This window comes from Nothoprocta perdicaria, unplaced genomic scaffold (assembly GCF_003342845.1).
Source record: "Nothoprocta perdicaria isolate Ctin4 unplaced genomic scaffold, notPer1 scaffold_64, whole genome shotgun sequence".
Lineage (NCBI taxonomy): Eukaryota > Metazoa > Chordata > Aves > Tinamiformes > Tinamidae > Nothoprocta > Nothoprocta perdicaria.
Window position 1 is genome coordinate 691,108 of NW_020455910.1, and position 27,476 is coordinate 718,583.

Consider the following 27,476-nt stretch of genomic DNA (forward strand, 5'->3'; position numbering starts at 1 on the left):
CTTCAGAATGCTTTCAGACATAACTGTTCTCCCTTTGCTCACAGACTCAGCATGACTTGGAAATTCTCAAAAGCTGCTTCTAGCAGAGAGTTATCTTTAGAGCACAGCTCAAAAACAGCAGTTTCCATTAAAGCATTAGGGGTCATTGTTAATGATTTCAAAATAAATCTAATAAGGAGGAGGGAACTGAAATTTCTTGAAAATATGTTGACTTAAGTAGTTTACATGGAGATTAATTATGTATTAGCTGGACATGAATGAGCAGTATTTTCAGCATGAAGCATATATTTCAAAACAGCAAGAAACCGTACGACWGTAACAAGAAAATTCAAATAAACCAACCCTGAATTTCATTTTTATTTTCCTTTATATTAAAATTATGCAAAATAACTGAAGTAATGATGTTGTAAGGTAGAATCACATAAACAAGTCAGATATCTGTCCTTAAAATACTGAAGTCCGTTTTCAAAAGTTTTAATTTTTTAGAAGTGCAGCAGAAGCAGGGTATTTGAAATACACATTTAAAGTATTTTATGTACTTAACTGAATGCATATATTTTTTTTAAGCCCCTAGAAGAGCTGAGCCTGTTCACTCCCAGTATCTTTCTCTGGGTGAAATAATTTCTGAGTTGCAGAGCAACTGCTTGCAGGTTGTAACCACACAGGAAAAAATTCTCCCATGTCAAAAACATTACAAAGTCCAGAAGCACTTAAGGCTTTACAACAGTCATAACATGGTGCCACAGATAAAATCAGAAGAAGAAACTCAGCAGTGAGACTGGTTCCTTGAGCCAGCTGTTTCTCTGAGTAAATCTGATGAAAAGAAGGCAAGTGTCTAGGTGTTTATTGTGTGAATCATTGTTAAACGAGTCAGTTTTTCCAGAAACAACTCTTCCCCTGTCATTAGTCACATCCTCTTCGCTCTCCCCATTTATCAGCTCTGACACTCCTCCCTCCTTCTTTTTCCACTTTTTGTTTTACTCTTTCTCCTTTTTTAAAAAGTTATTTTGCCTGGTGTCTCTCCATGTACCTCTTTTATTTCCAAAAACAAAATTTCCATCTCATTCTCCCCAAATTCAGCTTCTTTTATTTTTACTTTTTGTGAGAACATTGCTTTTATGAATCTGTTAGGACACAAAAATCTCACAAGAGCACCAGGACGTATTAATAAGGGCTAGCACTAGTGGAGGAAACAGCAGCATAGAGAAATAATACTTTAAGAAAACTTAGGTTGCTAGTTATCTTCTGCTGAGGCAGAATTCAATCTGTAACCTTTGCTGCTTGCAAAAGGCCACTCCTAGTCTCTTTATTTGCTTTATCTGGGTACTTCCAGATGCCTGGTCATTAGCATCACCCTCTTCTGGGCACTCTTCAATTGTTCTCCATCTTTGATGGTTGGCTCTGCCCCAAATTCTTCCCAATAAGGTTTTCCAATATTAATGAGGCCAGGCTCTCACAAACAATATTCCATGAAAAAGACAAGGTTTACTAATCTATCTATAAAGTATTTTTGTGTTATCTTCATTATCCATTGGAAGTTGCAGCTCAGTTATTCTGATTTTTTCTGTATTTGATTCTGATTTTGTCTGTATTTGCCTGTGCTATACACTCACCTTTAGTGAAATCTACTTACGACTGTCTTTGGGCTTTCTTCATGAGTTTGAGGTCACTTAAGAGTGATGATTTAAAGAAGTGCTTTGTTCTTGGTAGCCTTCCTAACACTACCAAGACACAGAATATGTCATTTAAATCATTTATACAGAGACCTGRTCATTCCTGCTAATGCTTTGCGTTGACATGTTTCCCATGGGATCTTTTTTTTATCAATAATCTGATTTTATTAAAAAAAAAMCACTTTCTTGAAGTCCATTCTATTTTTTTTTCCATTACATCTTTCCCTTTGCAAGGACTGTAGACTTTCATTGTGAGATAATTACCAGAAACTTACATCATCCCTATCTCCTATACTGTGGACTTCAAAATAAATATATTCATCCCCATAAACATTTCACTTCTTTTCCTGACAGTTCTTTTTGCAGCACGTTGCCCTTCTATACAAACAGCCCAGTTAAAAGCTATTCAACAAAATCCTTGCGGTTCTCATAATCTTGATAACATATTAAGAGTCCCAGGACCCCGTATAACTTGCATTTCAAATGTTCATCAGACTTTCCTTTTACGTCTCTCACTCTGTTTTTACAGCCTTGCCTTTTCTAGTGTTTAGATCCTTGTCTTTGTTGAGATGGTACCAGATGTTGTGGTGTTGGGGAGAAGGACCTTTGACCCGAAGCACAAACCAGGACAAGTGGACGAGCATAGATTTTTGTGAGCAAAGAGCTAAATCGTCCAAATCAAGGGGTAACCATTGTAAAGGGGGTAAAGAGGGATAACAGTGTAGGCACATGTTGGGATAAGAACAAAGCAGAGCATTGATTACTGAGCAAGACCTCACTATAGTTTCTGAATTGTGAGGCTTCACCATCAGCCTTCTCTGATCCTAATTTAAAACCTTCTTGGTTGTTTATGGCAGGTAGCTGTATCCAGCAGTTCAAGATACCCAGAAGTTTCATGCCCACATTCAATGACACCAAACTGTGTCACCCTGCACTCATCCTCAGGATGTGTCCTTCTGACTGGCCTGGGAATGACTTTGCCTTGGATGACAAAAACCTCACCTATATCATTCTCATTCCCAGAACCTGACAGTCATTTCTGAGTATTATGCTTGGATATCCTTCAGGTTTGTTCAGGGAGCAGCTAATGGACCACCAGGAACCTGGGCAAAGTACACGCTGTCTGATTTCTCTTTGGAAGCTGTTGCTGTGACTTGCACAACCACTGGGAGATGAAGTCTCTGTCCCACGTTAGGCAGCTCGCAGCCCGTTTCCACATCACAGACTGGCCTGCTCCTTCCCCACTGTTGCTCTTTTATGTCTCTAGCATCTTAGCTTCTCTCTCCTTGAAGCACTTGAGGCGATGCCCCTTATACCAATGAAATTGTCTTGTCTGTTGACGCATCTCAGCCTACCCCTCCTCCAGTGCCCCTTTTTCCATGCTGTATCTCACTTTCTATTTCCATCAATATTGATACTGCTTTGCAGTTCAGTAAATTTGAACCAGGAATTGAGAGGAGCAATCCCAAGATAGATCCATTCATACCTGCGTGTGGCCCTCATCAACACAGGCTAAAGCTGGATCCATAGCACACGTGGCAGCACTTCTGCACCTTCGGCCTCCAAGGATCTCCTCATGTTCTTTGATCAGCCTCAGTCCCGCAGCACTTCCCAAAGACATGCAGTCTTCCCAGCTACAACCCCAAGTCACACAGGCACAGAGGTCGGACCTCTCCCACAGAGTAGCCCATTGTAGGGACCATAGTAAATCACCTTCCCCATTATTAACATGAGAGGTCCATTATAAATTCCCCCATTTGCTGTCACTGCGTCCTGGCCCCAGTGAGTAGCTGAGCTAATGCTATCAAACGCCTAAGCTCTTAAACATGCTCCAGTCAAGATGATAGATATTAGTTTCTCTTTTTCTTCAAGCAATGACATAATGGAACCAAATAGCTCTTCTGGAATAAACAATGCATATTCTAGAGATTACTTCTGTTTACATTACTTATTGCAAGACCTCCAAAGGAGATTAAAAGTTGTGTTCCATACTGAAGCACAGAGCAATGCGCTTTGTTGGAGCATGCTGGTATCATCCTCTAGCTAATTCTTATGAGAACTTGGAGTGACACACGAATCAGAAGTTATGAATTGAATATTTCAAAATTTTGACCCTTTTTGCTTATAAATGCTGACAAGCAGCCTTTTAACCGTTTTTGACCATTACTCAGTACATAAAAGGACATGCCAACAACTTACAAGGTTCAAACTACAACACAAAACATAACATTGTATCAAATCACAATACCAAACCAGATCCTTCCCTCAGTTATGCCCTGTTTAGAAAAGCTCATCACAATATTATGACATGAGAAAACTAGTAAGCTGGCAAGCTGACACTGTTTTTTGTTTATCCACATGCATATGCAACTGCAAATGACCTTAGGACCTGCGAAGCAGATGATCTGTGAGCACTTAGTCATCCAACTGTATGCGCCCACCTGTAGGACACTGAAATAACCGTGAAAAAATAAGTTTCTAGGACCATGTTTATCACAGTAATCACAGATTCTACTGTCTGGACGGTTACATATAGAAGTCAGTGGATAGAAAGCCAGAAATAAATACGGGCGCAGAGCCCAGCTGCAAGACTCTCCAGACAGAAGTAGGACTTGAGGACTATCCGTTTTCTTTCCAGCCCCACAGTTTGCTGCTCTTTTTGCATTGTGAACAAGATTCAATAGGAAGGACACCCTTTTTCACACTCTTATTAAGTGGGACAGTAATAAAGCCTCTGGTTTTGGGGGCTAGAGTTTACTCTGAGACTTAGGGGTTCAAGAGAAATGCCCAGCAGTGCTTAAACTTTTTCTTAGATCCGACTCCTAATTTTCTTATTAAAACCACTACTATAACACGCTACGGTTTGGAGGTGGTTGCAGCTGTCACTCTCCCTTCATGTCCCCCTCCATCAAGATGTGCATGCCTGGCTGTTTAAGCAGCCACAGTGCATCAGTCCAACACCCTCATCTCAAGTGGAGTCCTCCAAGCAGTGAGATTTTATTATTGTCATGCTCATAAGAAATTGTACAGGGAGTTTCAGATGGATCCACCGGGTCAAAAAAAGTCAAGCTCTTTCCATACATAGGGATCAGATACACCTTGTTCCTTTTCCCGTGAGTTTTCGCCCTACTTTTCCCCACGTATGCAGCGTTCAGAGTGACACTGCTCTGTGTCACAGACACAGACATCACAGGGTGGGACTTTTACAGCCTGTACTGATAAGATGCCAGGTGGCTTCCTTGAGCACAGTACCCTCATAAATGCTTGTAACAGCAACTGCTGAAGTGAAAAGAGCAAGTAAACCAGCTCGTGGGGAATCCCTCCTGAGAGCTGAGAGGCCAGAGTAAGTTTCCTTAAATAATATCTGTATTTCTCACACTGATTTGCCTTCTCTGAAGCCCTTGACAAGGGTCAGAATTGATAGCAAGTGACTGAGTGGAGGTATTTATGTCTAAATACCAAATGCAAGATTTATTGCATGTGCATTCTTTTCAGAGATACTTCCAGAGAAGCATAAACGTAATTTTTGCTGGAAAAAAAAATGCCACATATCAGTTCTGTTACTTCTCATCTCAGCAAGACCACAAGGTCTAGTTGTAGCAATGCCTTTCACTGAAGCGTTATAAACTCCCACAGCAGTGCTAGAAGTTGACTTCAGCCTGCTAGGGGTCTGGATATTTCATTTAAGGGCCAAAATATATGGCCCACACCACAGATTACTACCTGAGTCAATTCTGAAGCTGACTCTTGGAAGGAATTTTACATGCATTAGAGATCTAGCTAGTTATAAATAATCTCATTTACTTCAATTAACTACTTTTGTGATCAAAAGCAAGTCAGGTGGTGAGCCATTAGAGGATAAGGCCCCTTCTCTGCCAGAGAAGATTGTGCACATTTTGTGATGCAGCTGCCTACATTGAACATTATTCAAAGTACTAATTCCTATGCTTATAATAGGCAATAGCGGAAATGCCATGTAATTTTAACTTCTGCACRCAGTGGATAACCAGCTTTCATTGGCATGCCATACACAAGCTGGGACCTCAGGGGACTGCTTGTTTGACTAAATAGCTGTGGCATTAGGCTATCCGTGTACGTACTTGAGGTTCACTTTCTCGGTACTTTCAAAGATTGTAATACAACCATTTTAGCTCATTCCCTGCTTCATTTGCAACTTATATGGAAATCACTGAACACGCACCTCTTGCTTAGTTGACCTTAATGGAAACTCTCTAACTTAATGCCCTTCCCCATGTTCCACCTAAACATCTCAGACTTGCACCTGTTACCTTTCCAGGTAAAAGGGCAGCAAGTAGGATAAATCCCTCAGTTAATAGCTCTATTTACCTTTATTCACTTGAAACTTAGTGCAGCCAGAGGATACTAACTGGGAGCTGGCCTAGTTTGCTGGCACCAGCATAATCCCCATCCACAGTAATCCAGGACCTGTAAAACTGTGTCCAAATCTTGTATACTTGGTGGTTAATCTCATGGTCAAGAACAACAGAAAGACAGGACAGACTTCTTTTTTTGGAGCCCAACAAATAGATTGAAGGAACTGAAAAAACAGAAGAATAAAGTTCTACTCAAGTAAGTTTTCAAGTTGAGTTTTACTCAAGTGAGTTTTCTTTTACTCACAGACTCCAGCGAGAAGTGAAATCAGCTGGGCTCTGACCACAGCAAAGCTCCTAGTCTGCTTTCAGGTCTGTGCTTCCTTTCCTTACATCTGCTTCTTGGACCATCTCACCAGCTCCTGTACAGCCAGGCAGGGCAGAGCAAACAAGCACTTAGCACATAGCAAAAGAGAGGGAACCTGCTTAGCCTATCTATATGAGATATAGATAGGCTATACATACACATTTCATATATACACATTTCATATATATAAATATATATATAGCCATATGATGATATTGAATAAATTGTGTCAATTAAGGGTTAACAACAAAATTATGTTTAAAAATGTAATTCATTTAATTTAAAATGAATTTTAAAAAATTACATTTTAAAAATTCAAAACATTTTGCTGACTTGGATTAATCCAATTCAGCAACCTCTCAGTAATAAAACTTAACTCCATATTACTGATTTAATGTTGCTGCCAATTCCAGGAATAAAATAAAATAAAAAATATATAATTCAATCTTGAAAATACCATGATAGGCTTAAAAAGTCATTAATAAGAACAGACATGATTTTTTTTTTATTCACCATGTGACTCATTATGTTTCTTTATAGCTATGAAGATTAGATGGGACAAAATGAAGCTTCTCACATATTCATAAGATTGTAGCTCTGTCAGAAAAACAATGAAGAATCAGATTGTTCAATATGCTGAAAGAACAAAAATAAAGCTTTGTCTCAACTTTCTATGTATTCTTCAAACAAATTTAGCTAAACATTTAGCCATCCTTACCTGAACTAAAGAGGTTGTTATCTGTCTCAGGACTTTGAGCTACATAGTGCTGGCAGTAAATTTTTATGAATGACTTTTGCTGCAAAGTTAAACAGTACAATGAGCATCTAACGTAGAAGGAGAAGCAGTGYAGCATGTCCAACATCCCTGGTACTTGTGCAGTCTGCTGTGATGAGATCACAGACGTTGACATCCAAGTCTGCTTCATTCAGAGCCATACAGCACTTGGCACCAACGTAACTGAGACWTTTGGACACTTTTCCCTCTTCTCTGTTACGACACCAGCAATTTTATAGAGAGGAATGGATAACTGAGGAGCAATCATTTCTAATGCAGTTGGCAATAGAGCCAACTGCAAGACAACTTGTCAGGCTCTGACACCTCTCTTAATTATTTTTTGAATTATATTTTTATTTTCAAAGGATTGTAAAGAATTGAATAATCTTTAAAAACATGAATCAGCCTAGTATTTAATAAATCCTCATTAAAATACAGTCCTTTTACCTCCAATAGCATCCTAACTTGAAAAGTAATATGCAAATACAGAACTAGCACTTCATTCAATATTCCAGTTTTAAGAGCTGGCATAGGGAAAGTTGCAATTGTAAACAATGGTAAACTCTTCTAGGGAAAGAAAGGAAAGCTAGATGTGTGACTATATGTCTTGACTACAACAGAATTTTGCTAATTATTCTTACCATTGGTTACTTCATGGAATTGGAATTTTTACTAAATTAGCCTTGATGAGAATAGCAGAAATGAAATTACTTCACACATTTTGGGTTTTGTTCTTGATTTTTGGCTGCTTATTGTTATGATAGTTTTAAATATGCCATATTTACAGACCTACTAGAGTTTAAGAGCATAAATTCTGGGTTAATTTTGTTTTCTTCTAATAAAAAGTTTAGTTGCCGTGTGGACTTGTTGCACAGAAATGTGTAACAATTGCTGTGAAGTAAGTACAAGTATTTCATAAACAGCAATAGAAATTATGTGAATGACAGCATTCACATGGGAAAGAGAATGTGACACTGATTTTTATTTCAAACTTTTTATTAAAKTTTAATTTCAATAGCATACCATTATCTTTCTTATAAATACTAAATATATATAATACAGTGATGCATGTATTTCTTAATGTACTTTTGAACATTAATTTCTTAATTAATGTTTAAAGAAATTTCTTAAGCATTCTTTTATATGGTTAATTTATTCCCCTTTTTCTCTTTAGGACTATTCTGTATGCCTGCAATACAGTTCTAAATTTTTGTTAGTAATTTTTCCTCAATCTAAAAGTGTCACTTAGCAAAGATTCTTCTGTAGATCTTTCAGAAATATGTTTTCATGCCATCACGGATTTCCATAACTGATTTTTGTTCCTCAGTTTGGAGAACATTAACTATTTTGTGAGGTTCTGTTCAGGATGCAGGCCCAACAAGACTGCAACTGCAATCAAGGATTGCTTTTATGGAGTTTTCTACCTCCATAATGATTGAATCACCATTCAGTGGTGAATGGTTGAATGCTGCAGTTCAGTCAGTCCATGGGGAAGTTCTGCTGGCCAGTATCACAATACATGCACAAGCATTTTGTAGGTGGAGTAGAACTTCTTCAGAGGTGGAACAAATTATCTGGATTCACAATTGACCCTTCTGTGTTGCCTTATTGTTCTTATGACAAAGTTAGGTTGTGTTACCTTCCCAAGCCACTTCTAGCTCTCATCCACATGTACTGAAAAAGAGAAGATTCAGAAGAGGAAGACAAGCAAAGTCAAAAAAAAAAAAAAAAAGCAAAAGAAAGGGAAGCACAATGTTCTCAAGGGCCTATAGCCATTGCTTATATGACCTGTTTAGTCAGCAGTCGTSGATTGGCAGAGGTCAGATGGCTTCCCCTCAAGCTGCCACAGCAAAGCTGAAGTTGTCATATCGACTAGAAGGTGGTCAGATGTAAGGTCACACCTCTGATTATATGTTTCTACTCATGAATTTTGATGCAAAGTCCTATTGCAAACCAGAAATGATCACAGCAGAAAGAGAAGCCATATGAAATGACCATCATTCACGTTACTTAGCTCCCTATGGCAGGACCTAAGCCAGCAGAGCAGGGTGATAGCAGTACATTTTCTTCTGGAGGATTTTCAGAGGTGCTGTGCAATCGTCTTATACTAATATCCTTGCACATCTATGGACAGTCATATTAGAAACATTGTTGTTTTTTTTTTTTTTTATTAGATGTGAACCTCTTTTCATTTTCTTTAGATAGGCTGACTGCAAATGATGGTGGTTATTAGCATACACGTCAACAGCTAGCGATGGTATTCCACTTCTGCAAATGTGGTTAGTATTTCTGCAACTGTTTTAAGTACATATTGCATGCAGACAGTAATGTGGCTCCTGAAGACACAAGCAATTTTTAATTCTGTGGTTTGAGCTCATAATCCCAACACTAAATATATATTCGAATTCTTAAATATACTGCCCTGTGGTCACGCTAAGCTCATTCTCTAATTCTTCTCTCTAAAGGAGGGAGTTTGTTTGTTAGTCTTGTTAGTATTTTTTGTTAGTATTTGTATTTTAGCAAACTTTGGCAAAGGCTTTCTCAAGCACAGCCAAAATATCTATTGTAAATGTGCACTGATAGAGCCTGTACAGTTTCTGAAGACACCATTCTGCAAAAGAATTTCCTCTACCACAGAAGATACATTAGTCCAGACCACTGTAAGCAAGTTTTCTAATTCCCACAGCAGAACCAGGAACAAAAAATCATCTTTCCCCTCCAAGTTACTGTTCTGGAAACCAAAACTGTTTCTGGTAACTTGCATTTCAACAGTAGTCTTCTCACAGGTGGTGATAACTAGACACTGTCTGCAGGGGATGCAGAAGTTCTGCACAGTTATGGTGCTGGTAACAGAGCCAAGTTAGGCTCTTGTCTGAAGTTAGGAAGAGTCCTATTTTGGATCTAAGGTAGAGTCAGTCTGGCCATTATTGTCTTCCATTTAAACATAAGTGCTCAATCACGAGCTAATGAAATGCTGCAGATAGGACCTACTAAAGATGTGGCCTTCAGATGTTGCACTCTGAACGACTAGTAAGCTCTGCCTGCACCTCTGCCAGGTGGCAGGACCAGGAGTCCTCAGCCTCCCTGTGACAGGGACATGCTGCCTGTCATTCTCCAGCCCAACGAGGACCAAGTGCATGGTGCTGCACGTTGTGTCTGGCAGAGCTGCGTCCTGAAGAACAGGTCTCAGATACCTCCAGCACATAGCTGGCAGTACTGAGTTCTGCTTAGGCATTAAAATGACATCTTTCAATTATGTATGTTAAAAAGAGAGGCAGTATTTCTTTCAGGTGCAGAGGGCAGACTGCGATATCAATTTGTTGCCTGATATAATCAGATACAAAGTCAATGATAGGATCAGGAATAACTTTATGTTAATCTTTCCCAGCCCTGAGACCTCTGAGAGGTCTCTTTCTAACCAGCCTCCAGGCAAGAAATCACTCTTTCAGAGCAAATGTGAGTCAAGTAGCAGACCTACCTGCCATTTTATGGCTTCTAGCCATTTTTAAAAGTGTGTTGGCAACCAGGACTGATGCTGATGGATCAAGGGTGCCTACATAAGCTGAACGGAAAATTATACAAAAATTCAATGTTTCTCCATCTGATGTGGACTCAGCTCTGAACAGTTTAGAGAAAAGTCTGGTTTTAGTCTCAGTACAATCTCTTCTTTCAGTGTGTRCCAAAGTGCAATATGTTTTCAGGCCCTACCCAGAAAGATAAGAGTGCCCCATAAACTAGGCATGAGAAGAACTGGAAGAAACTGTAGTATTTCCTATTCATGCAGGAGAATGACATAGCCTTTTAGTCACATATGAAATAACAGATACTCCTTCGCACTTTGCTCTTTCTCAAGTCAATTGAAAGGGCAGTCTAGTCCTAAAAATATCATTCGTGTGAATAATAATGGCTGGACTATTTGTGTGTGCAAGCATCTGTAAGCACTAGAAACTGCCATCCCTCTTGCATGATTTTGTCTGATGGCACAGTAGACACTGGCACATGACAGAACAGCATTTTACCAACTCCTTTTTATCAACAAGAGATTTCTCTGTAGTTAGCACATTCATCTGGGATGTTAGTGATGTGATTATTCCATCTCCTCTGTAGTCCCATGGTTTTTTGTATGGCAAGCTCTTTCCATCTCGTTTGCTGAGATGTTTCACTTTCTCTCTCAGCAGCCTAGAGAGAGCTACCTGGGACATGGATTGGAGCCCAGTGCTCCTCTGCCATGATGCTTTCCCATTTGTTGATGGGAACAACACAGTTACAATGAGTAGTTGACTTCCCAGAGTTTCATCAGCTGTGCACAGCATCCCAACCAAGGCACAAGCGTCATGGGACACTTGTCCCATAGGAGCCCAGGTGCCAAATGACTTCAGGTAAACCCTGGTGGTTACCGAGCACAAACAGTGACAAAAATGCTGCTATGGATGCAAAGGGATCATTCTAGCCCCAACAACTCACTCCAGAGTTGCGCAAGTTGAGGAAAAGCAAAGACAGCCATTTTTGCCACAAGACTTCATGATCATAGAATCATAGAATGCCGAAGGTYGGAAGGGACCTCAGAGGTCATCKAGTCCAACCCCCCTGCTCACGCAGRGTCACCTAGAGCACGTGGCACAGGGCTGCATYCAAGCGGGTTTTAAAGATCTCCAAAGAAGGAGACTCCACAACCTCTCTGGGCAGCCTGTTCCAGTGCTTTGTCACCCTCACAGTGAAGAAATGCTTCCTTAAGTTCCTGTGGAACCTCCGATGCTTCAGTTTGAAGCCATTTCCTCTAGTCCTATCGCTGTCCACCACTGAAAAGAGGCCGCCCYCTCCTCCTCACTGCCTCCCTTGAGGTATTTATACACGCTGATCAGGTCCCCCCTCAGCCTCCTCTTCTCCAGGCTGAACAGRCCCAGCTCCCTCAGCCTTTGCTCACAGGGCAGATGTTCCAGGCCCCTGATCATCCTGGTAGCCCTGCGCTGGACTCTCTCCAGCAGCTCCACATCCCTCTTGTACTGGGGGGCCCAGAACTGGACGCAGTACTCCAGATGTGGCCTCACCAGGGCTGAGTAGAGGGGGATGATCACTTCCCTCGACCTGCTGGAGACGCTTTTCTTAATGCACCCCAGGATCCCGTYGGCCTTCTTGGCCACCAGGGCACACTGCTGCCTCATGGTCAACTTGTCGTCCACCATGACACCCAGGTCCCTCTCTGCGGGRCTGCTCTCCAGCAGGTCCACCCCTAATCTGTACTGGTGTCCAGGGTTATTCCTCCCCAAGTGCAGGACCCTGCACTTGCCCCTGTTGAACCTCATGAGGTTTCTCGCCGCCCAGTCCTCCAGTCTGTCCAGGTCCCTCTGGATGGCAGGGTCCCTCTGGATGGCAGAGGAGAGATGGTGCTGAGGAGGAAAATCGTGAAGCTTAGAAGACTAAATATATCATTAAAAAGTGACTAAAATAATATCCTGATGGCAAAGCTGGAGAAAATTGTCTATATATCCGTTGCAATTTTTCAGGATTTAGGAAATATATCCTAAGAACCTTCAGAGTAAAACTGTGAATGAGAGTAATGTGCACACCTAATGAAAGCCCTTTAGTACATGGGGAATGTAGATGTAGAAGCAACACTGCCCATTTAAAACCTAATGGGAGGCCACTTCTGACTTCAGCMGAAGTTTGATGATCTAAAGAATTCATCAAAAATCACGTCAAGAATGGGCACGAGGCTCAGCTGAGACAAGGTCCCTTCCCCAGAGGGGCTGTAGCCGCGCTCACGTGTTCCCAGTGCCCTCCTGGCACCTGGATGCAGGTGAGTGGTGTCACTGGGCCAGGCAATGTGGCAGCCCAGCCCAGGCCAGCCCTGCCACCAGGCGGCCGAGCAAGCAGAGGGCCCTGTGGGCCTCTCCAGGCTCTGGGAAGGCAGCAGCGGCTGAAACCAAGGCTCATCCCGCACATCCATGCCATAGGTTGGAATTCTGCCYTGCTTTCTTGCACCATCTCTGGGTGCTTCACCCAATGCAGGGGTAGGACCGTTTGCTGAGCAGGTAGAGCTCAGCTGTGGGATCGCAGGTCAAGGCAAGCAGTGTCTAGCCTGGTACTTAGGAGTTCACTGCCTGTTGCCATGTTATCGAGTATCATGTTCCCTTGATGTAGAAGCACTTTCACAAAAGTAGTATTCAACCCAAAGCCTAACTACATTGACATGACTGCCACTAACAAACTCATTTGATTTTGAAGTTACCCCAACTCTTGGAGGAAGTGTGTTACACTAATCATTCCCGAATCATTCCCGTAGTAAATTATTAGCCCAGTGAYGAGGCAGCGTTGTGCCGTAAAGCAAGCTTCACAAAATTACAGGTGGGTGTCAGGTGGGTGTTCTGTCCTTGCTCTGATAGCATGCAACGTGTCGCAGCAAAGTGAAATTTCAAGCAATTAGCACACTGAATTTCAATATCTCTAGGGGAAAAAAAAAAAAAAAAAGCCATTGATTTGATCTTCCTACCTGTGTGATCTTAGTTAATAAAATCAGAAACGTTTCCAGTCTTTGCGTGGAGTCGTTGCTGAGAGAGGTCCTGCTTGCACCAATGTTTGTAAGAGATTTCTGGAGTAAGAATGCTGCAAGGAAGGTTCATATAGGATGGTTCATCTGCAGAAAGCAGATTGCTGTTATGTCCATACTGGCTGTACACAAAATGGGAAGAACTAAGGCTCATTCTTATTCCTGTAGACATCTGCCACTGGGGCCCTACACCASCAGGGCAGCCTCCCATGATCCCTCTTGTGTAAACTGTGGGAGGAGCAAGGCTTCTTCACAGCCTTTCTGTAGGGTAATTAACAGCATAACATGCACGCTCTCCCATTTTTAACTGAAGGAGGCCACATCTAGAGGCCTAAAGATGGTTTATAACGATCTTTATAACTGATGTAACTGTCCCACACAGTCTGCTACAGCTTCTGGTTGAGTATGGCCAGCAYTGTGGTATTTAGCATAATGTTAACATATATAGCCTAGGCTTTACATGAATCTCTGCAATTGCATTGGTCTTTTAAGAAGGCCAGCACCAAAGAAACCACCTTTGACCCTGTCCTGACTCTGTGGTGTCTCCCTACCTAACTAGAACTGATACAGAACTGTARGGAAAGGGAACGACTCCAAGCATTATTCTGCGTATCTGGAAGCAACATCTCTWAAGTGCCAGTAGTGTGCTGAGCACGAGCACAGCCTGCCATCCTAACTGAGCAACAGTCTTCAGTAAATCCAGGAAAGAGAATTAGAGGAGGATGTGCTTCACTGCACTCACTGGCGCGCGTCCGCTGTGTTGGTGAGAGCATTTGTAGGTCAGACCCAAGAACGAAGCACACAATAGGTGCAGCTCAGCAACTCCTCAGGGTTGCTGCAAGRAGTACGAGTTCACTTTTGGGAATGCAGGAATTTATTACTCCAGGGATCTCTCTGGCGACACACGGGCAGTACAGYTTACAGAAAGAAGTAGTGTGGCTGCTCGTGGAGACAACACCGCAAAGAGGCCAACCACTTTCTTCCACTGAAAAAGACTCTTGTTAATCATGGTGTTAACACCACGATTCCTGTTGTCAAAAGCCTTTTCTCAAGTTTGTATCTACACTCCAAAGCAGCCCAAGTGAACTAATTCTGGTCCATGCTGATCCAGTCTTGCCAATGTGAGGGTTAAAAGCATAGTATATCTGCCAATTTAATTGAAAACGCCTCTCCATAGCTGTCACTTATCAATAATTCTCCCAAGTATAAACATATGCAGCACTCCTCAGAGCCACATGTGCCAATGGCAGAGGTAATAAATAGTACTTTAGGTAAACTATCAGGGCAAACTAATGAAATAGTAATTTATCCTGAAGCATAAGTAAATGTTTCTTCTTCCAGGARATCTGTCATGATTAAATTCTCCCTAAAGCCTCTTGCTAATCTGATCTATTCTTTATTCTTTTTTTTTTTTTTTATAAGAGCTATTACAGTATAATTGGTATATCATGTGTTCTTGGACTGTTTGGGGGGTTTTGCTCTATTTATTATATTTTATTTGGACTCTATAAGTTTTGCCATTCTGGTCTTGGTGCACTCACTGCTGTGACTCATTGATTCCACAGTTACTGCCAGATCTCCGAGGCCGACATTGTAATTATCGCGTTAGGATCTGTTATTGTAGCCCTGGCTTCGTAAACAGTCAGATCCATGATTAGAATCACGGATTGATCCGTTGTGTGTTTTTGGACACACACGCAGGAGATGAGAAGAGAGCTGTACCTATTAAGGGTGTGATATTTCAATATTCCAGGTATTAATTAGTATCAAGTAGCCATTCTAGGTACCCTAGCTGTGGTGCTGGTGCTGATCAGCCAGAAAGATGACCAAAATTTATCCCATAAGCTGCAGAATAAACCCTGGGCCCTTCTCTRTGGCCAGCTCAGCAGGTCCGTAAAAGGGGCCTCACAGCACGTGATTAGGGTCCCTTTCAGATGCAACTAAAGGTGCTCTCCAGGACTGCAGCATCACATGGTCATTCTCTCCCTGGGAGCAGACTAGACTTGATCCAAAGCAGATAAAGCTCTGAAATGTTCCCAGTGGGGCTCCTCAGCCCCATCCTCAGCTCCACGTACAGCAGTTGGGCAGTAGCATATCACAGCATCACTCTAACATATCACAGCATATCACTCTTAACTCTAACCTAACTCTGTGTGCTGATGGTGCCTGATCAAACCGAAGCAACAGCTCCTTGGCCAGGGTGCTGCTGTGAGTGGTTCTTCCTCAGCTGCCTCCACAGTCAGAAAACTCTTCCTGGAAATTTGCAGCAAGCYAGGTCCCTACAGGGTGGGCCAAGATGGCCAGTGTGAGGTTGACACAGTGTAAGGCACAAGATAGATACAATTCCCCAAAGCATTTTAGTCTGAAGGAACTGCCACACTAAGCAGTGGGACCAGTTTGGCCCACCAGCAYCCCCAGAAGCAGACCTGCCACTGCAGAGCTGCCAGGGTGGCAGCTCAGTGGAAGGAACGTACTGACTGTGTGGACGTCACTGCTTTCCTTCAAAAATGTATTCTAGACTTATTTGATGCAGAGAAAATCTTTAAAATATGGAGACTGTTTAAAAGCTCAGAAAATAGAAGACCAAAAAGCYAAAGGTGAAAATAAATACATGATTAGAGAGAGACAAGCAAGGGATGAAGATTGTTAGGTGACTCCAACCATTTATGATACCAACTATGCATCCAGTAACACTCTGAACATATATCCATACTTTACCCATAAAGTATATATGATCGACATGGATATTTTATATTTCTTCAAARCCTGCTTGGTTTAGACTTGTAGAGCCCATAGATTGACAGATATAGAACAACCAAATGAATTTTCCTGCCTGTACTCAACTATAAGTATTTGAAAATTAATATGTATTTAATTTTTGCTTTTTTTTCTGTCCTTGAAAGAGGAAATATTAGTTAAAACGTTCTGATATCAAGTGTTGGAGTAGGTATTGTTCTCTASAGTCTCCTGGATTGACCTTATGTTGCATACTGACAGCTAAAATACATTCCTTTAAAATCCTTCACATACATAGGCTGATAACAACAGGGACCTTGTCTTTGATCTGTTCAAAATATTGCATTCTGTTCTTGCCAACAGCTTGTTCTAGATTAGGAATTCTCTTCTAGAGAGACTTGAATACTGCAATGTGATATTTTACCCCTAGAGATTGGCTACCTCATTTTCATACGCTTAGCAGAGGCAAACGCTCAGCAAGTTCATGCCTTTTCAGAGCTTCTGATGGATAAATGTCACACAGCCCAATTCTCATGTTGGCTATTTCACAGAATCACAGGAAGGTTGAAGTTGGAAGGAACCTCTAGGGATCATCTAGTCCAACCCCCTGCTCCAKCAGGGACACCCAGAGCACGGGGCACGGGGCGGCATCCAGGCRGGTTTGGAGACCTCCAGAGAAGGAGACTCCACAAMCKCCCTRGGCAGCCTGTGCCAGGACTCTGTCACCCTCACAGTGAAGAAGTTCCTCCTCACATGGAGATGGAACTGCCTGTGTTTCAACTTAGATCCATTGCCTGTTGTCCTATCACTGGCCACCACTGAGAAGAGCTTGGCCCTTGCCTCCCTATAGTCCCCTTTCCTTCCCCGCCTAGTTCTTTTTCATTCTTCAGCAAGGAAAATGAGGTGTCAGGCTGGCCATTTAGCTTTTCTGAGCTATCTGCTGGCAAAATGGTATAACTGAAAATTGGCCTTGAACTCCGAGGTGCACTCACAAAAGGCAGGATGGTCTAGAATGAAGATCACACTAGCAAAATGATTTCCAACACTAATTGAGAATTAAAGCACAGCCTGCCCTAGAGGCTATGCAAAATAATTGCTTTCTGTCCTTGAATGCAGCATTTTGCCATCTAAAATGGAGGCAATGATATTTGTCTTTATTTCTAAAGTGTTTTCAGGCTTAGGGCCAAATACCCGATTTAAGAATTAATTATTTTTATCTCTGTCATCACAACCCCATTTGCACACAGGGGATACCAGGCCGTAACAGCACTGAGGGTGCCAGTGACTCTTGCTTTGTGCTTCTAAGTTGCTAAGTAATCTGTGTTTAGAAATGCATGTGAGGAATCCTCATCGCACTTGTCATGTAGCAATCTTCCCAAGCATTCAAAGCATTTTCTCAACTTAAAAATTTCTTAGGGATTTCCTTCTGAGACTCAAAGGCAGTCATATATTTTATTTATTTTATTACAAGGCATGTAAGTAAAAACTTGCATAATCTGAAAAAGATATTAGATAGAAAACAGTAATAAAATTAACATTATCCGTTTAAGAAACTTGGTAATAAATACATTTCCCCTCAACATTAAAATGCTTGTGTTTTGCACAACAATAAATACAGCATAGCTCTGGCATAGACAAAGGCCAAGGCTGGATACAAGAAGTCCATGTGGTTTCTTTTATAAAAGCTCAGGTGAATTCTATAAAGGTTTGGCATCTTGCACTCGATGCACTTTGATACAATTTGCACTTTGATTTTATTTTTTACTTTGATTTTTAAACGGTCCCCGTAATATGRAAATATGAGAGGAAAATTTGTTTGGTTATAGGATTTTTCCTTTAAATATTTTCAAAGTAATAGATGTGTAAGCTCATGGAAACCAATCCTAAAAATTAAAAAAAAAAGTGTCTTGGTGTCTATTTTACAAAATATGCAGCGTTTTCAGCTGTGGGTGCTTAAGCCTGACCAGCCAATTGGCACAGAGCCAATCCCCAGTCAGTTCCTCACTTCTTTACATGGTTTTCAAAAAAATAATAAGAAAGAGTAAAGAGAATAATATTCACTTCCCAAGTCATGATGGTTTGAGGTTCTTACGCTATTATCCAAAGGTGACAGGAGAAAAAAAACAGGTATTTTCCAGAATGCTTCCCAGCATAACTTTGGGTCATTCTGGTCTATACTTTTCTTTTAAAGCTACCAACAAAAGAGAAAGAGAGATACTTCCATGCACTGTGCTGTTCCTATGCCAGCACTTCTCATCACAATCATAGCTGTGAATCTATGTCGTTTTTATAGCCCAATCTAATATAGATTATTTCCCACAACACAATGTCCACATAACACCACAAACTCTGGCAGAGTCCAACGTTCTTAAAGTACCGATAGGTCATGGCAAGATTTGGACTTGAGTTTGAAGGCCATATTCTTGTTGTTCTTGGCAACGATTTTGCCCCAGAACCGCCGGGCTTTCTTGGGGATGCTCTCTCTTCGCTTCTGGTAAGCCAGGCGCTTCTCGTTCTTTTCCTTGCTGTCCCTCCGGAGTCGGACTTGTCGCACRATGCCTTCGAAGAGCTCTTTGACGTTGTGCTGCACAGCGGCCGAGGTCTCGATGAACTTGCAGTCAAACACGACGGCACACGCTCGGCCCTCTGCAAGACAGCGAGGGGATAAGTCAGGCGGTGGCAGCAGGAGCAGGGAGGGAGCCAGCGCCAGCTGGGGAATTCCTCTAGCCTAATATAGGCAGGGATAAGTCTTTAATCACCTTAAGCTGCCTTCTAGCCTGTGATTCATCTGGCCCATGTCAGACTCCCTGCACAGTGACGGGGAGCGAATCTCCTTCTGGAAAAGCCCAGCTCCTGGCATCAGCTGTGCGGGCATCCAGGCTGACTCACTCYGAGGCATCGGTGGCCGGGAGCTCGCCACCGGATCAGTCACCTACTCATCGTGCCACCGCGTGCACGCTGCCTCAAGTCATATTAAAAGGTGATGACAGTGCCCTCCATAAGCACAGCCCTTTTTGCCATAGAAAGCAAGGCACAATCCTCTTCTATGGGTCACATATTAAAAAGAGTCTTTGGATAGTAAGAATTTTGGTGTGAGCAGACACACGCAAAATTCCAATGTAAACGCAGAACTATGTCTAAAACATAGGGATACTATAACATACAACATACAACAGGGGTCAGTCTGAAATCTTAGCTCTTACCCTTAACTACCTGAACATAAACTTAACGGTCTTCTAGGTGAGAATGTACCTGCCATGTCTCAAAAGAAAACACATTTTTCAGCTTAGGCCATAAAGAAATGAGAGGAAAATAAGAAACCCTGGACTACTAGTAAGCTTTCAAACTCTTCACTTTGGGCAACTGTGACAGAGGCCAGGGGAGCTATGCACATCCCCAGGGGAAAAACATCTATATCAGTCAGGAGACAGAACAGCTGCAGAAATKAGGAAATGCCAGGTAGAAGAAACCACGTTTGTTGCAAGTTCTGGCTAAGATAATATAATGAGTTACTGTGTGTTGCATGATGTCAGCTAAGCCTCTAAGAAGACCCAAGGAGACCCAAGGGTTGTTTTAGCACCCTGAATCAAGACCTCAAGGAGAGTTCTCCCAAAGGGCTGTCCAGTCCCTGTGTGTCACCTTTCAAGCAACATGAACTAAAGCAGAGGCCATGGCCAGGTCTAACCTGCAGGTGCTGACTGAGCCAGGCCGTCTCCCACCCAAGTTTGTTTGGTGACAGTCACGGWTTATAGGGTAGGTTAATGCAAGTAGGCTGCTTCCAGTCTTACATGAGCAGGACTATGTAGCACTAGACTAAGGCAAAGGGACTTCATGTCCCTGCCACCAGCAGAAGGATGTTTGTGCCATTCTCTATGTTCAGATTACTGGGAGTTGTTAGAATAGCAAAATAAAGAGTGAAAAGGAGTGTAATTTCATCATCAAGTTAAATGACACGAGAATTTCCTCAAGAGAGGAAAGAGAATGAGCAAAGGGCCATAAACTGATTGTGCATAAATATGTATGCACAATCATTTCAAAGGGCTTCCAGGTACCAAAGCAGCTTTTCTGATGGATCTTAATAAATTTAGGAAGGGGATTATCTCACATTACATCAACAAAGTAGGCTTAAGAGACCTAGCAAATTCTTTCCAATCTTTTGTTCAATGTCCCAGTCCTCTGTTCTTTCACTGTTCTTTTATTGCCCAGTGCTGATCAGTGTCAGACAGAGCTCTGGGTTTTGTTCCAAATCTATTATATGTCCCTTAAAAGTTTACCTAGCTTTTGTCCTTATCACTTTCCTTACCTGCCACTGAAACTTCGCGGCACCTGACAAGGTCACTTTTGTTGCCAACCAAAATAATGGGGATATCTTCTTTCTGGCGTGCCCTGCGGAGCTGTATTCTGAGTTCAGAGGCCTTCTCAAAGCTTGCTCGGTCTGTGATGGAGTAGACAATCAAGTAGGCATCTCCCACTTGCATGCAGTGGTCTCGAATCCATTCTCCTTCGCGCTGTTCAAATGAAACGGCCCGTCATCGTTAAGCACAGAAGGGATAACATTACAGCATCCAAGCCCATTCCTTTAGCTATACTAAAAGTAATTCCAAAGTGGTGATGATATGAATACATCACCACAAAGGAGGGCAAAAGTTGGCCCAAAGAATTCATTGTGTTGGCTTTAGACTGGAATGAATGTGATGCTGAAACAGGGCTTGCATTTTTGGTTTTATCATGAAAAAAGGCCAAAAAGAATAGCCTTGTTTTTCTCAAGCTCACACTGCTTAGACCTTAGGTATACTTTGTTTGGCAGGGAGCAAAGGGTGTCTAATCTTATTGTACATAAAACAGCTACTTTTMTTCCCAAAAGATACCTATTTTTAACATTAATACACTTGCATGTGTACTTGTATTTTAGCATTTGATTGGAACAAATAAAAGTACCTTATTATCCCACATGTCCAGCAGTATAATGGTTGCGCTTTCACCATCCACCATCAGGGTTCTTTCATATGTGTCTTCTGGAAAGAAAACCAGAAATATTTTGTGGCATCAGGTACATCACAAAAAAACAAAAGAGCTGAATACATGTAATCTAATCACGGTTCAAGCTACTGAGCCAGCTTTTATGTTGGCTCACATTCCATTTTTCCCTCATTTCTATCAGCACTGAACCTGCCCTCTGCTCATTGCTAGTTGTCTTACTTTCCATGATAAATGAACGAGACTGAAAGATCAGGAAACAAAATGTTCATTATTTTGGCTGATATTCTCTTTATCTTGTGTGGGAGAGAGAAAATAAAGCCCATGGAAGAAATAACCAAAGGCTGAACATTTGCCCCATGGGAGTGTCAGAGTCCAGCGAGGCTGAGTAATGGAAAATATTTGCTTTCGCTTTAGCGGGGACAGTTCACGGGTGAACAGTCACTGCTGCTGAGAGCAATGCAGCCAACAGCCCGCCGAGCAATGAGGACAGGGCTTTGCTAGGCTGGGGCTGCTGGGCTTCACAAACACTGAGGGCTGTCCCCCATCTTACAGTTTCCAACATGAGCTTTGATGTCAAAAAGCAAAGGAGTCAAGAAAATGCAGAAGTTCAGTTATTTGGTACAAAGGCCACAAAAATTCATATCTAGGTTACAAACACCATGTGGTTAAGTGTTGCATAGAACTGGGGGAGCTCTTCCCTCCAAGAGTGAAGACTAATCCTTGCTGTGAATTCTCAGTCTACGTCTTGTTTCAAGTTCTCAATCTCCCTTCTTTCCTCCAAACACAGGAATATTCCTCCAAACACACAGAATTTGGACTCCTCTCAAGTCTTGGGGTGCTCATCAGTGAAAAATGCCAGGTTTTGGGCGTGCAGCTACTTTCAGTGCACTGCTGAAGGGGTTGCCCAAACCATGCCTGCAGATAAGGCTGGGTCTTAGCTCTTGTCTCATAAAATGTCCGCTGGGCTTTGCTGGAGTGAACCTTTCCCCAAAATGTAATTACCTCTCTTAGGTGCCAGGAGTCTGTGTGCATGAAAAGGTATGAGCCAAAAATATTACATGTTTAAAATAAAATCAGCTGCTACATACTGAGAAGCTTTGAAAACAAGAGCACAGGGCTGACACAATTAAAATGGAGATGTTAAAAAGACAATCTAACCAAAYGGAGAAATTCCCTTTGGCATGGCATTTGTGTTTATGAGTTAGGTTAATCCTATATTCAGTAGCAAAAGCAGTCCAAAACAGCAGTTATATTTGCTCTGTGAACGGGCTATTGTGAAACTATATTGTGAAACTCTTGAAATAAAATTTCCAGTTTGCAAGCTAGACTTTGAGAAATAGTTTCTCCAACTGGCCAAGCAATTGCATAGGAAAGAGTATTATACGCTGCTGCCTTTAGAGAACTCTCTAGTCCCTGTTGTACCTGAAGAAGTTGCAAATATTCAAGCACACACCTGGAAAATGCCCCAAATGTGTATATTCAGCACCCATTTGCACCCTGGTCAGTCCTAAGGAACTTCCATGGGATATTAAACACAGTGAAAGTAAGCAATTAGTTCATCTAATGCTTCGGGTAGAAAAAATCAGCTGCATTTTCTGACTGATTGCCCAGGTGGTTTAGCCTGGTTCACTGGTGCAGCACCAGGAAACTTTTTTATCAGGCATATCCCAGATTGAAGGGTGGCTGATAGGATGACTGGAGAAGTTAATGGAAGCTGAAGGCAGAGCTCAACTGGCGTAGAGTCACTGCACAGCAGCAGCTTCAAATTCCCCAAAGGCACCATGATTTCTCSCGTCCATTTGTGAAAATTCATGAGGAAAACATGGATTCTGCCTCCCTAGTTCTGGGTTCTGCTCCCTCTCCTAGTTGGAGAGAGAGAGACACCAAAARCTTCTCTGCTTATGTTCCTGTGAAGGCTGGAGCACAATCCAGTGTGGTGGCTCTGTGTGCTAGCACCGGTACCCTCAAGCAAGGGGAGCCGGCAGGACACGGAGTGCAATGCTGGGAAAGGGGGAGTTGTGTGCACCGACCCTACACAAGTGACACATCTTTGGGACCTGTGTGAGAGCTGAACCAGCCTGCCCCGTGGTACAGCACAGCAGCTTCCAACGGGTATTTTAAAATGAAATAGCATGAGAATTTGTACTTTTCTCTTTCAGACGCTATAGCTCCCCATTATCTCCTTGYTGCTTGCTGTCTCAAGAGAGATAAACATGTTGTAATCAATTTTGATGCTCATATCCAATTGCTGGCTACCTCGGTTTCAGATTAAACGGCTCTGCTAGTTTTCCGTGCTACTGGCAAGGCTGCCCACAAGGAAACACAAGCTCCCCAGGCTGTCGGGACCTACCTCCCAGCACCTCGCAGTCGCTGTCGATGCTGTCGTGCACCCCCGCAAAGATGTTGGCCAGCGATGACTTGCCTACGCCATGCTCCCCGATCAGCACCACCCGGTAGCAATTGCTGCCAGACTCGGAGGAGATGACGGAGTCGGATGACTCCGAGGACCAGCTTCTCCTGTAGTAATCATCAGGGTTGATGGTGTATCGCTTCTGCGCGTTGTATTCGTTGGAGTCCTTCTGGACCAGCAGGTGCTTTCCGTCAGCAGGGATGCTCCATCGCTGCTGCTGCTGCTGCAGGCCACTGTTGTTGGTGCGACGCATGGTAACGTTGTTGAGGGTCATTTTTTTACCCCTATCAAGAAACAGGAAGACCACAAACGTCACCCACAGAGCATTTAGAAACGTATTAGCACCCTCTTCTTAACTTATGGTAGTATGTCCTGATCTTCTATAGGTACCTAGCATGCAGAAAGAAAAATGAGACTTTCTGCACTTCCTTATTGTCGCTGGTAGGGTAAGAAATACTCTAGTGAGTGAGTCAGAGCCGCAGCTTTCATGCTAGGCAGGGTACCACCACCGGCACATGCCAAATCCCCACTCTGCTCAGCCTTGGCTAGGTGCAGCATGGCCGGGGAGGTAGCCCAGCATGGCTGTGGCCCCGGAGGAGAAGGAAGGGACAACGGCACCAACACTGTCACGGAGCACACATATTGCTGTGTCCCCTCCAACACAGCCAAAGATATAGGCAGCACTTATAGCCAGTCCCTACCCTTGGGGCAMAGCTGGGGGCAAATGGAGGGACCAGCCCCAGTGGTCTCCAAGTCCCAAAGTGGTTGGGTGAACAGGGGGGACACGTGTGTACCTCATGGCCGTGCCCCATTCCCTATGCACTCCTGACACAGACAAGCTGAGACCTCCAGCAACGTCACCCACAAATGCAGTCACAAAATTAAGCCCGTTTTGCTTGCAGCTCCCATTGCCTCGGTTAAGAGTTGAGTCTTGCGGGAGAGCAGTGGGCATCACATGCCTCACACTAGCAAAGAGTGATGCAAACACATCTTGCTGTAAGGGAGGATTTTGAGTGGATTTTGAACTCATCTATAAACAAAAAATGACTACTGCACAGAGTGGATTGTGGCTGGCAGAAGTGAGGACACAATCAAATCCTGTGCCTTTTCTGAGAAGGGACTGGGTCTGACCTCAGAAGAAGGTGTCAACTGGGAGAAAAACTCATAAAGTTACAGATATTTTAGTCAAGAACTTAATTTGCCACAAAACCAGCTAGCTCACGTTACCTAAGCCTATTTGCTCCCTTTACGTAACCAGTTAGCTCACCTTGCCACGTGTGGCTCTTAATTACTTCTTACTTGGGAAACTCAGTTTCGCCTGGCTGGAGGCAGAGCGAGGTGATGTTATCCTCACAAGCCAACAGCTACCATTTTTAGGAAAGTTCCTTTGATGCACTCCAGTTCCCAAAGTGACAGTTATTTAGACATTTTGTGTTTTGGTGTGCGTCTGATACCTTTTAGCTCTCCTCTCAGTATTAATAAATAGCCTGTCTGTCTGCGCAATGCATCAGACCACTTTCAATAACAAATTCCAAATATTTCCAATGAGAAGTAGTGAGGGAAAATAAGTGCAGCAATGTAATGAAACGACATGCACAAAGTGCTTTTCCTATTCACATAAAACTTTCTGAAAACTCCTTAGAATAAATGCACAGCAGGTCATAGACCAAAGATGCAGAAAGAGCATGTTCTAAGTAAACTTGCTCCAACTTAGGCAGTGTTGCCTCTGTAACGCACAGTGCCTTGTGGCACATTGGATCATATGCATAGTCGCAGGCACAATAACTTTGCCAGGAAAAATTACAGCTAACTAGAAACCAAGCACAGAGCAAAGATYGCTTCACAAATACAATGATTTTTTTAACACACACAGTTTTAAAATCTACTTTTTTTTCTTGTATTTTCCTCACTGAGAAGATGCACGAGAAAAGCAAGCTGTARGTCAAGCAATAAACAGCCTAATGACTATCTTTAACCACCATTTAATCAGCAAACAGTCCCAGCCATAAACATTTTATACTTTTTTTCCCTTTACAAATTACCATCCATCACTAAACAACTCCCCATGAGACAAAGCCTTTTAACTCACTACTGCATATTGCACTCCCAGCTCTAGTTACAAACCACAGTTAGCTGTTTGGGACTATAGYTTTTCTATAGGAAAATCCTGCATTCCAGCCTTACTTTTGAGGGGCTCTTCCCGCAGTCGAGTCCTTTGCTCTCCCTGCCCTTCTCTCTCTGTGCAGCGCGTTGCACAGAGCCCGTCTGCCCAAGTAAATCCTCTTCTGCTTACAGGCTGCCTCTTTAATTCGCTCTCAGCAAACCTGGTTTATATTAAGCCCATCTGATCAGGGACAGGGCTTTTCCGTGACGTGTTTGGCCTTTCCATGCAAGAGCCAGCCCCCAGCTGGGAGGAAGCGGACATGCAGAAGAGCAAAAACTTGCAAACAGTCGCAAAGCCTTCCTTGAAATCATATGATGCTCCTGACATTGCCAGTAAAATAAACACGTTTGATTGAAATTGTTGATGAAAACAGTGAAGTGGAAAAATATATAAAAAAAAATTAACAAAAATAACACATGCTACTTGATCGTCACACAGTTTTTCAGGCRAGTGTTATTAAAACTGGCGATGTTTTTAAAATGACATGAGTTTTATTAATGCACAAAATGCTGCAAAAATGTTATATTTTCTGTCTGCAAAATGGAATGGATTAACTACTGGAATTAATGTTGTTTTTTTGAATAAAATATTGCAATATTAGTTTGAAGATAACTTAAAAGTAGGACAATTATTCTACTTTGCTGAGGGAAAAAAAAGGAAAAGTAAGGAAGATCTAATGCATAAGATCYAGTCTATATCCTATTTTCCCTGTTTTTTTTTAGCCTCCAAGTCACTGCATCCAGCTTTTGGAGTCCCATAATCAGTTCTCACTTCTGCTCTAACCCTTTGCTAGCAATAGCTTACAAAACACAGCTAACCACAAACTCTTTGTGGCTCCAGGTTTACAGTGGATTACATGCATGTATCAGCATTAATGAGCACAAAGTCAGAACAGCAGAGTTTATGAATCCATAGTTTATTAGAAAAGATGAATAGAAAGTGTACATGCTGCAAAACAAGAGCCTACCCCTTAAATTTGAATAATAGATAATAATTTGAATAATAAAATAGTTGGTAAGGAAACCACAAATTATATAAAAGTATATGGAAACTCTATAGTTAAATCTCAATTGTCTAAATTCTGGATTRACTGTGATGAGGTCAAAGACAAGCTCCAAAAGTTTTCTTTTTAAAATCTCCCCCCAAATCAACAAGTGACTGTAATTTTTATACTACACTTTAGTCTGAACAACTCAATCCATTTCTGAACAAGAGAATTAATATTTTCCCATGACCCAATTCTTTTTGGTTACAAGTAAGCCCTTAATTAGCCATATATCTTCATTAAAGAGAATAGTGATCGGCAGAAGAGAACACCAAGTACTACGTTTGCAGTCTAGCACTTAATCACATGCCTCCACACTTCTATGCTTTGATTAAAACCTGAAAAACTGACTTGTTTTCCTGTGAAAAGGTGGCCCTTCAGGAACTTCTGCAATTGAAAGATGCTCACTTTATTGCCCGCTTTGATTTTGTTGCATTCCCATTTCTTT

General features: G+C 42.2%; 1 protein-coding gene across 1 annotated transcript; it reads right to left on the reverse strand.

Moving 5' to 3' along the window:
* Window positions 1–18,315: 18,315 nt before the first annotated feature.
* Window positions 18,316–26,030, reverse strand: GEM (GTP binding protein overexpressed in skeletal muscle). The gene is made up of 5 exons (XM_026050027.1): window positions 26,004–26,030; window positions 23,760–24,103; window positions 21,368–21,444; window positions 20,733–20,937; window positions 18,316–19,075 (listed from the first exon to the last, which is right to left on the reverse strand). Exons 2-5 carry the CDS (start codon window positions 24,091–24,093, stop codon window positions 18,798–18,800), a joined length of 894 nt encoding a protein of 297 aa, XP_025905812.1. The 5' UTR covers window positions 24,094–24,103; window positions 26,004–26,030; the 3' UTR covers window positions 18,316–18,797.
* Window positions 26,031–27,476: the final 1,446 nt, after the last annotated feature.